We start from the raw sequence: 12,223 nt of genomic DNA, 5'->3' as shown, positions 1-12,223 counted from the left end.
AAGGAACTGTGCCAGCTACTGTGAAATATAGGTAGCATACCATAAGTAGGTTTTGGTTGCTAAGAAGTTTTAGAATTTGTAAAAGGAAATTACAATGATAAGAATCAGACCACATATGATGATCTCCAGAGGGAAAGGGCAAAGCACTTGTAGGAATCCTCAAAGCAGGATTATCTAACAAGGCATAAGCATCATTTAATTTGAAATTGTAAGGAAAGGCATAATTTCAGCAGTCTGATATAGGGCAGGTGGCATTGTAGGGCAGAAAACAAGCAAGGTAAAAACCAGGGGAAGTAAGCCAGTGTTAGCATCAGAATTTGGAAGAGAGGCTGCTGAAGAAGCCGGGGATATGTGAGATTAAGATATAATAGGTATTTGTAAGAAGTCATGATGGTTTATTTGCATTTCTGTTTATTGGGGACCAAATGTTAAGTGATAGGGCATCATAAAAACATCTACAGATGTCTTCAGGTAGAACAAGAGACCAGTACCAAGCAGATGGAACAGGGCTCTCAAGGATGATAAATTATGCGACTGAAAGTTAGAAAAGAATAAAATGCCACTGTAAAAGGTGGGGAATTTTTATTGGTTATTAGAAACCCGAAGCTTTCCGAGTAATACCGTGACAATGTCTCTCGTGCTTTACAAAGTGAATTCTTACTGTTCCATAAAAGAAGAACCGCAAAGCAGGTGAAATATTTAGAATGTTTGGGAAAGACAGAGGTACAAGTATTTTGAAATTATTATAAATTGAAGAAAATTTGTATCACCTTTTAAGACATCCTGAAAGAAATCTTATCTTTTAAAAAAAATGTTTCTGATAGATAAATGCTCATCTACAAAGATGTGATCCACTGTATTAGTTATGGGCAGGGATTCTGGAATCAGATTACCTTGATTAAACGGCAGTTGGCCACTTACGTGCTGTGTGATTTCAGGTAGTTAACCCACCCCTCACTGCGCTTTGGCTTTCTTACATAAAAATGAGTACACATATCATTTATGTAAATCTAATTTAATATACAGAATGTATAACTTTTACATTTTACATACTTCTAAGTATGTTTTTCTCCTTTTAAACTAGGTAATAAAAGTGCCTGCCCACCAGATTGAGTTAGGAATGCCTCTCTATAAGACTAAATGAATTAATAAAAATGAAACACTTAAAAAAGCCTTTGCCATCTTTTTATAATTTAAAAACCAACAAAATCTATGACCTGTATTTATTGAATGCCTTTTGGTGAATATCCCCTCTTTTAAATCATTTAAACTATACCTGCCGTTTACTGCTGTTCTATTGCCTGAGCGATTTTATACAGATGTTAACTTAATTTAAAAACCCATATTTTGGAGATACATTTCAAGTTGTGTTTGAATAAGCTATCAGGTTACATAAAACTTACATTGCTAAAAAATTTTAATCTCAAGATACTTTAAAAACATAGAGAAAAAAGAGCAGCCCCCATTTCACCAATCTGACACATTCATTGTGATATTTATGTTCTTATCTATTCTTTTCTATATGCATATTTTTCATAATTCTAAATATCAGTATATACAACATATTTTTCTTTGTTTTCCATTTAAAACTGTTAATAAATGACTTAAAATTCCTACATCACACTGCTGATACTTTAAGTTCAATCAAGATGATGTACCTACCTTGGGACAATTAGATTTTTTTTTAGTATTTCAAATTATAAACAAGGCTGGTGGGGAAAAAGGTTATATAAAAAGTTCTTTTCTTCCATTGATATATCTTCCTCAGCAAATGACCAGGGATGAGATTACAGACCTAAAGGATATTTAACTATCTGTGGCCTTGGAAACTTATGTTCATTTACCCAGTGCCATAAAATTTCTTTACTTAGACAACTCCTTGTTGCATTATTAATAATGAGACAATAGCAAGCATTCATTGACTATTTGCTATGTCCCAGATACTATTCTTAGGGTTTCTACACGCATTATTTCATTCATTTCTGACAAGAGTTCTACGGAAACAGGTACTATTTTTATTAGCACCATTTTATACTTAAGGAAACTAAGGCTTAGAAGATTGTCCTAGTTTTTGCACCTGGAGTGATGTTGAGCCAGAATTTAAAAGCTATGACTCCAGCATCTGAGCTATTAACTCTGTAGTGTACCTTATATTTCTTTTTATATACTATAAATACTATATATCATAAAGACATATTTGTTACTGTCAAATGTAAATGTCAAAGTAATGGTACAAACTGCTACTTTTCTGTGGAAAAACACAGTTTTCAAAATCAACTACCATATTTCAACTATTATTAATGCCATTAAATTGAATGAGTGTTTTAATTAATGAATGTTTTAATTCTTGAAGTAACATATAACATTTGTTCTATGTCCATAAGTTATATGTTAGTAAAACAATGGTATATAGAAAATATTAAGAAGCAACTATTAGGGAAATCCCTTATAATAAAAACTAGAAAATCTACAATTATTTGAATTCTCCTTTATATGAAATCATCAAAAAATTATTAAATCTTCATTTTAATTCAGGAAATTAAAATTAAGCAATATAAATAATGCAAGTAGCTCACATCTCTACGTGCCAATGTATGTGCATGTAAACTGCATCACATCCTTGGATTTTTTACAATTAGGTTGACCATATATTTTACCATCCAAATCAGAACATTTTTAAAAGCAAAAAAGACACAGTGTAAAAAGTAAAACAATTATTTCCAGAAAACCAGGTTTATGGTCACCCTACCTAGAATAAAATGTCATTACTTCTTCAGTAACTAAAATCCACTGGTTGAAGTTCAGTATAAATTTTAGGAAGCGTTGTGATGAAGTAGGGAAAAAAAAAATGACTTGAACTGATAAACAGGATCCTGGATTCTCAGCCAATTTTGTTATTTATTAATATCCCTAAGCTTCAGTTTCTTCCTAAATTGAAAGAGGGAAAAAAAATACTTTCCACCTCTTAGCAGTGTGATGAGGATTAAATGAGAAAAATGACCATGATTTTTCACTATGAGCTGCAAATTACTTACACAAATTCAAGTTATAATAACAAGTTCCACACTTCGAAAATACTTTTTAAATGAAATAAAATTGTAGAAAACTTCTAAAAATTTCAAGCTATATTTAAGAATACAATTTTACTAGTCTTCAAGAAATATTTGTATATGTAAAATAAAATCTGCTCTCAATTTTTTAAATTAATACACTTCTATCTAAATATACTGGCTAGTTTACATAGAAGTTGTGATGGAACTGATATACTAAATATTTTCAAAAGGGCTTTTTCATAATCAACATGCTATCTAGAATTATATTTTTAAATGAGTGTAAAGATATTTTCATAAAAACATAAAAAAATATTAGAAGTTCTCCATATACTAGTAGATTTGAGAAACATGTGGTTTTCAAAATTGAATTGTTTTCCAAAATCACAAAGAAATAAAAGCTTTTACATCAACTGATGAAAACTGTGATCAGTTTTCATAATTGTCCATATTTCAAACTACACTTTTAACACACATCACAACAGGCTGCCAGTCTAGAACGTGCCCAGATAAACTTGCCTTTAAGTGACTGACTACCGTTATGTGGCTAGGGACTCACTACCATCCTCTCCCAAACTCTTCAGTTTTCCTCAATATGGGACTGAAATTGTTTTCAAACTCTTAGCAGGATCGCTGAAAGGAAACAGGAGAAATACTTATAAAGGCAGGCCTGGACTGATTCCAGGGGCAAGTACTCCCACAGCACTGCGTTGGAGTTATGCCAAGGAGGGAAATGTTTTTGCAAATGAACACAGTGCCATGGTTAAGTGTAAGGTATTTAATTCCTTTGTCAACATCGCTAAGGTTAAAAATTAAGAAAGTTACGTGGTAGACAATTAACTTAAAACAGTGCGCACATCCTCTTTCAGCTGAACCCTAAGAAGGCATATTGAGTCCTTGAATCACATGTTTTTAATGAACTCTCACTATTAATACCTAATTTCACCTATTCCAATGCAGAGGTAATTCAGCTGACAGTGAACTAATTTTACTTTATTTTTAAGCACCTTGGCACAGTTTGCAGGCAACAATAATTTTGGTACTCAAATGTGGTTCCAATTCTTGAAACCAAAATAAATGAATGTAAATAATCTTAATAGTACCACTTTTAATGAGATGATTTTTGTCATTTTGAAGAAACTGGAGACTTCACAGTAAATATATCTCTTCACCGCATTTAAAGACTGCTTTTCATACTAAATTCTATACTTAGAAGTACAGAAGTCAAACAGTTCCTGGTTGATTTTCTTAACAAGTAAATGTGGAGATCATTTGAGTTAAATTACATAAAATAAAACAAAAAAGACTGTAATTTGCTTTAAAATTCTTTAAACCTTAAAAGAACAAGATCTTTAATGTTATTTCCCAGTTTCTTTTTAGACAAATTTAATTGTGTGCTTTTATATGAATTTTTATGTGTTCCATTTTTAATTGTGCAAACATTTTAAATTCCAATTTCACATCAATCAAAATCTGCATACTACTGCAACCGGCTGCTTTCACAGCTGAAGTGTAACAATGTGTCATTAAAATGTTCTTATAATAGTTATTGTTGAATCCTCCATCATTTTCAAGTACCTGTTGTTAATCTCAAGTCAATAAGAACATTCCATTTCACTGAATTGATGAATTCACTAAGAATATTTCTATACTTACCCAGTGGAATAGCATTCTGCCTATTAGAAGTGATAAATCTCCAGCAGTTTTTGATTTCCATACATATGCAACCTGCAGGATGTTCTACTCAATAAGAAATACTACTAGCAAGGGAAAGGGGACAATGACAGTGGGTAGACAGGTTTGACTCCTTCACGGAATAGCCAGGGAGGCTGCTAAACTGGTCTAGGGGACGGGAGTACATCATCTCTGTTTAGCTCAGAGCTCACTTTACAATGTCAGCTATGGCAGGAATGATAATTGAGTGCTGGGTCAGAGGCATTTTATATGCTAGCGACCGTTCACATGAAGTATTTAACACTTCAGTCAGGACAGAAAAAATATATTTGCTTAGTTATTCCATCGAAATAGTGTATTCAGTAGAAATGTAACACAAGCCACATATGCAATTTTTACATTTTTAGTAGCCACTTTAAAAAAAGAGTAAAAAGAAACAATTGAAATATTTTTAATGTTATGTTGTATTTAACCCAACATTTCTAACGTATGAGTCTTTTAACAACAAAGTAACATAAAAAACTACTGATGTTTGCCACATTTTTTTTTGTACCAAGTCTTTCAAATTCAGTGTGTAAGTCATACTTATAGTATATCTTAACTTAGAATCGTCATTTTTTAGAACCTCAGATTCACATGTGGCCACCGGCTACCTTCTTAGACAACAGAGATCTAAATGTTTGCTAATTTCTTGAAACATTCTGCTAGAATGAGAATTTTATAGGAAAGTAATGTGATTTACATATTAAACTACTAGAATCAAGGCATTTAAGTTCAGCAATGAAACAAAAATACTTGCTATGATTCTTCTTGCTTTCTGATGGAAGCCAGAGCAATACTGTCGCTAAAAGTCCAGGCTCTGGAATCAGAACATTCTGAGTTTGAATCTAAGCTAGGACAATTACTTACTAAAGTAACTGCAAGCAGTCTTTTACCCTTGACAGCTTCATTTTTTTTCTGTAAAATAGAGGTGATAATGTTATCTATCTCATTAAATGAACTCTTTTGTGTAAAGCACTTGGAGGAGTATCTGCACATAGTAAATTAGTAAAAAACATCTAGTTACAATAATTATTGTTCACTACAATTCCCTCTAAATTAACTGGGAAGTACAAATATTAAAATTATACAGCTGCCTTAGGGGTACAAAGAATATATAAAAGTTATTTTGGCTAATGTATTATGTTTTCTAATTTATAAGAGACATAATTAATATAACCTGATTATATTTTCAGGATATTCACAAATAGAAACATACCTATTAATTTTGAATATCCCTGGACATAGTTTTAAATGAAAAACACTGGCCAATTATTATGACTACACAAAGCTATGCAAGAGAAAATTCAGTTTTACTAGACAAAGGAAAAGGTTCACAAATTCATATGCTATTATTATTTCAAAACAGAAAATGCCCAGCTGATATATTCTGATAACTAAAACTTTACTTTGGCCCACTTCCACAAAAATGTAGTCTACCTATAACTTGACTTATCAGAGGAACACTCCTTTTATTGTTTAGTCCAGGAAAGAAATACAGCTTTGGCAGAAGCAACCTTAGAGATTTAGCAAGTGAAATCTGATGATTTTGGCATAGAAGTTTTAGTACTTAGAAAAAATAATTCTAAGTTTGTAAATCTATTTGTATGTATCTCGTCTGTTAGAAGAACTCTGGTTAGCAGCCCCCTTAATGCCCTTTTCCTGATACCCATGGATCCAGACCATATGGGTTTCAAAACAAGAGGAATCACACATCATTCAATTATGATTAATGTCACGTCACTCTGCCCAATCTCCTCTCCTAAATCTCATAGCCCAAAGTGCAACTGTTGTCTTCCACATCAAGCACAGGGTTAGTTAAATCTTAGTAAGAAATACCATTATCATCAATATTTACTATAATACCTATTGCACACAGTGCAGAAATCACTGTGGCGAATCATCAATAAGTTCAACGGTGACTTTGCTTAAAATCCACCAAATGGGACTGCTGGTACAAACTGACTCACCTGCTCAAATAATCATTATTACTTGAAATCTTTGACACTGAAACAGAAAAAAGTGCAAAGTGAAATTTGAACAGCGCATGTTACTTACGTTCGCAAGTGTCCCCTTTCTGCTGGAAGCCTGCTCTGCAGATACACTTTCCAATGGGCACTAACCATTCCCCCTCCGCGCTGCAGTGCATCCTGGGAGCGTTCTCCGCCTCTTCCTCTGCACTGCTGACGCACGTCCCTCGGACCTCGACTAAAGAGGAAAATTCTGAACCAGTCACTGTATCTGGAAAGATAGCTAAGTTCTCAATAATGGACCAGCACTTCTTGTAGTACACTTTGACCGAAACCAAAGCTATGCAAGCCCCTACATCCTGAAAGGCAAGATAGAATCCCTTTTTGGACAAAGGTCCAATCTCTCTCACCTCAGTGTTAAGCTTCATCTTTCTTTCACCAAGGTCACCTTGGGTAAAACTTTCATCTGCAGCAATGGTGTCTATTTTGACATAGAGATTTTCTCTTATATTCCTGCCAGTGTCGTAGTCTGTTTCATAATAGTACAAATTAAAGGTTTCCTTGCAAGTTCCCAGGACTCCAGGAAGACTGTTACAATCCCTCAGGGTGAATTTCAATTCTACAAAAATCCTTTGTGCATTGCCTTTCGAAATCCAGTTAGTCCGCAGCCAGTTGTTTTGGTTGGGCTCCATGACCTGGCAAACCTGGTATGTTCGGATTGGGGTATAGTTCTCGTCCAAACCACTAATTTCTTCCCACTGTAAAATTTAGAAAAGGTCATCAGTCATTCATCAAATAATAACATTAGGGTTGTGCAAGTGCCTGAGGACTCTTCAGTGGGGCACAAATGCGTATCTTTGAAAGAGTGAGGTGAACTCCTACCCTGACAATGTAACCTTTAGAATAAGTCTGTTCAGCTTCATCCTGGTGGCAGAACATCATTCAGGTTACTTACATTGTTTAGGCATACAATAAATCTTTCATTTGTATGTGTATTATTCACTAAGCATCTTTCATTTGCTTAGTATCTGTTTGCTGGTGTATTAGTGTTGCTTTTTACGTGTTTGCTTATGCCAATGTCTCCACTGAGCTTATGATTTTTATAGACTAAAGCACATAACGAAATGACTTAAATTACCATTTAATGCATATACATACAGCTACACGGCAGAATTTTTGATCACTCAGTTGACATTTTCAGTGTTGATGTTATATTTAAATTAAGAGAGTACCTAAAAACATAGGGAAGAAAATTCCAAGAGGACTCTGAAATGCAAGAGCATTTCACACATGTTGAGACTCATAATGCAGAATCTTTCACAATCTTTGCGACATGAGATATAAAGGAGTCACGTTTTACAGAGCGATTTATTTACTGCAGTGTTGTATATAATATTGTCCATAATGCCTCATAGCCATAAATAGTTATAAAAGTATGATTCATTAACGGACAATAAAATGTCCATGGCAAACCAGCATGTTGAATCACATGTAGGTAATAAGCGTTCTGACAGGAAAAATATCAGATGTTTAAAAATGCCCATTCATATGCTGATATAATACATACTACAGCAAACTCATTTATTTTCACAAAAAAGGAAAATAATAAGCTCAGCCAAATTTGCAACAATTTAAAGATTATTAAACCTTGCTAAATATTATTTATATTGCTTATTGGTTAATAAATTCATTTCACCTAAAAGCCTAAGGCAATTATTACTTATATCCTTTCTTACCATTATTACAAAATTTCCAACTTTGTATTTATGATACCTTAATAGTGAAATTGTCACCTATTTGTATTCTTTTCCCTAACAGGAAATGCCAAATATAAAATCCTGTTAGTCTTCTGATCCAAAGTCACACAGCATGCAATATTTAAACTACTGCTTCAAGAAAAGCAAAGGGGAAAAAAATAAGCATGGGGTAATGAGTTTCATTTGTAAAACTCGACCAGAAACATCAATTTCCTTAAATATTCTGTAAAATACTAATATCTACTTTTAAAAGTAGCTCTGAGAAAACTAACAAGACAAAGTAGCAATACCCTGAAATTCAGAAATTTCTTGTGATGACATATTTTGCTACCATTTTATTATACACACCATCAAAGGTCCTCAAATGTAGCTAACAGCCCATTATCATGTTCAGCTTTTTACTCAACACAACTTAAGTTTGTGACTAGTTAATGGAGTGCGTAGTTTTCCATTTCAGTTAGCTGCTTATAATCTTCTTGAATGGCTCTTAGCCAAATATAACCAAATTCATCCATTTGGATGAGCAGATTTTAGTCTCTTAATTAGGTTGAAATTATTAAAAGAAGTGAAACTAGTAATAGCATCTACCAAAAAGTGAAAAGCTCCAAGGATAAATGTGCTCTTTTTAACAATTCCCTGGTTAGAAGAAGCCAAGGCTAATTATTAGAAAGGAATACATCTGAAGAACTCTTTTTTCTAGCTCTAAGAACAATTATATTATTTTGTTCAATGTATGCAAAATCAATTTTACTACCAATGAAACTCAGTTAACTTTAATGCTTACTTAAAAATTTACTCCTGAAGGGAAACTTCAAGATGGAGTGAGGCAAAATTAATGCATTTAATGCAACTTTTGATTTATTATCTTACTTCTAAGAGACTGATTTCTACACCGGGAAAGAAGTCTTAGTTTGGTTAGTGTATTCTTAAGGTATGCTTATAAAATTATTTCTAGACACTTATATCTTAATAACATTTTATTTCCAGTTAGATATTCAACCACATATAAGCCAACCCATTTTATACATGGAATATACTGTCAATCATTATTGTCTAATGTTATCTGCTGATTCGTAAGATATGTAGGGTTAAGTTCACTCAAGATACTTTGCACTGATAAAATGTCCATCTCAGTCCAAGATAACACAGAAAGTCATGGTTTATCATTTTACAGATTGCATGGATGAAATATTAGAAACATGTATCAGTTTACTTCTCCTTACGAGATAAAAACCATTCTCTATCTCTATTTGTTTTAACTGATGAAGGGTGGAAAATGGGCCGCATCTATCATTGGCAAGAAAGGTGCTCCATTTTTTTGTGAATGCCTTCCTATAATGCATGTTATTTTACTCATGGAAACCATTCAACTTTCAAGGTAAGTATGACATTCATACTTCAAACTCAGCCTACTTTTTATACTTAATCTGTAAAATACTTGTCATTTTTTCAAAGCTCTTTCTGACCAATATAGATAACTGCAATATGATCTTAAGCATCTCAAATATTCATTTTAAAAACCTAATCTACTTTAAACAGATTTGCATTGTTCACATTTTACGTTTTTAAACTAACTTCCCCAGCTTATGACATGTTCATTTCATGATGTTCTTACACTCAAAAATCTGTCAGACTTTCATTCTTTGCAAACTTTTTATGTCTTCACTCATACTTAATGCTCTTTGACTCCAAACGTTTTATTGTACCAAAGATTAACTTAAGTAACAATGGGGGTTACAATCCCCTTTCTTGGAGCCTTTTTACTTAGTAAGGGATGAAGTATGTACCCTCTTTCACAATTAAAATAATACCCAAAGACATCGACATTGAACTAAATTTAAGTAAGTAATGTATCTTTCTGGATACATGAAACTTAACAGTCAGAATTTTTTTAGAATCTACTTACATTTTCATAAGCTTTTATTGGACAGCTTTCACTCATCTACTGTAACAGATTTTTACTCTGATATGTGCTTGCTCTACCATCACTTCTGATTAATAAGAACAGGTAGCACATAGTACAAATTTTGGAGAATCCAAATCATATTTCATAGTAAATTTTATGTTAAAATGTTGAGCATATCACACTTTCAGTTATCCTTTCAAGTATATTTTGAATAATGCTAAAATGTTTTTCAAAAGAGGAAAACAGATTACCTACTGTTTTTAAAGAACTACACACAACCTACCTGGTGATTATACTAAAGAAGTATAAAGCAACTAAAGAGGTTTGAGTTCATGAAAGGCATATTCTCTGTAATTAGTTAACATTTATAGCCTGGAAACTGACATATGGTCCCACTCACAGAAGAACTCAAAAGATTATGGTTAAAGAGTTTTTCTAAAAATCTATTTTTCAGAGTTCTAAGTATACCATCTCTACTCCAAGAATTCAATGTCTCATTATAAACCCAACAAAATATTGAACAAGATATATGAAATCAAAACAATTTAAATGTGAAGAATCTGAATAACTGCACTGGGGAAGGGAAAGTTTTATTTTTTACTTTAAAAAATAAAAAATAAAATAATGATATTTTGTGAGGAGAAGCACTTACCCCATTGGGTGGAGAGGAAATCCACTCCAACTCTGTTTGTTGTGCTTTAGAATCCAGCAGTAGTACTGAAAAAGAAAGTTGCATTTCTAAATGTTAGATGAAAAGTGAAAATGTTTGTAAAAGTTATTAAAGTCAATCTAATTTTTAAAACAATTATCACTTTATGATTTAAAATATATAAACAGTTATTTATATTAGTGAATGATGAAATATAGACCTACCTGACAAAAATATTCCACTTTCTTAAGGGAAGAAAGATATTGAAAAACCAACTTACTTTTTTATATTGAAATATTAAAATTAATTAAAAACTCAAAAGCATGAAAGCACAGGTAAAAAATGATATATGATGCATACTGATTCTGTAGTAATTGTATATTATAAAGAATTTTGTAAACCACTGTGTGCTCTAAACTTTGTCAAATAAAATAGCATTAACATAATAAAGCATAATTCCATATTACTCCTCAGTCACTGCCTTGTACTATTCTTCAAAAAGTATTTCCTAGTGCCTTTTGAGAATTGGAGTTTATTTTTTTAACTTTCCACACACAATGTCTTCTCTTAAACCAAAATGAATATAATTAAAAATCATATTAAGCAATGTTATTATGAAAAAAGTAAACTGCCTATCACTTACAAGATACATTTCTGGGTTATTCAAACATCTGTTTTTAATATTTCTACTTTTTAAATTTATAAATATTTCAAAGCATTAGCTAATTCTCAAAATGGGATATTCAAACTTTGACTTGACTTTTAAAAACAGTTGTATTCTGTTCTTACACTACCATAAAGTATAATGCAATTAATATTTATATAAATGTAATAAATGCTCCTGATGCATTTACAATACAATATAATGCAAGATAATGCATTAAAATGTCACACATTAATATATACCATACTTCCAATTTGATACATTTTACTGCTTTTTATGACAATTAATCTCCTAAAGCATTCACTCTGTTCAAACTAGTTTCAGAGTTACATGAGTTTGTATTCTTCAAAAATATTTCCATGATTCCATAGCATTTTAACAAATGAATCAATCTGTCCAGAAATGTGAATATATTTTCAGGCATGTAAATATGCTTGCCATCAACCTCAACAAAATGTTAAAATTTGAGCTCAAATGAAATACATGCTTAAATAAACTTTTCAGTAACTATTAA

At 32.2% G+C, this 12,223-nt stretch overlaps 1 protein-coding gene across 5 annotated transcripts in view; it reads right to left on the bottom strand.

The window, feature by feature from the left end:
* EPHA7 (EPH receptor A7) overlaps positions 1-12,223 on the bottom strand; it is a 201,954-nt gene that overhangs the window by 186,187 nt on the left and 3,544 nt on the right. For all 5 annotated transcript variants that reach the window (XM_043890377.1, XM_043890378.1, XM_043890379.1 and 2 more), the window contains exons 2-3: positions 11,049-11,113; positions 6,822-7,491 (exon numbers count right to left, since the gene is read on the bottom strand). In XM_043890377.1, the coding sequence (XP_043746312.1) occupies positions 6,822-7,491; positions 11,049-11,113 (735 nt within the window). The remainder of the gene's footprint in view (positions 1-6,821; positions 7,492-11,048; positions 11,114-12,223) is intronic.

The sequence above is a fragment of the Cervus elaphus genome, chromosome 28 (assembly GCF_910594005.1).
Source record: "Cervus elaphus chromosome 28, mCerEla1.1, whole genome shotgun sequence".
In the NCBI taxonomy this organism is placed as follows: Eukaryota; Metazoa; Chordata; class Mammalia; order Artiodactyla; family Cervidae; genus Cervus; species Cervus elaphus.
This window is presented reverse-complemented; position numbering and strand designations above follow the sequence as displayed.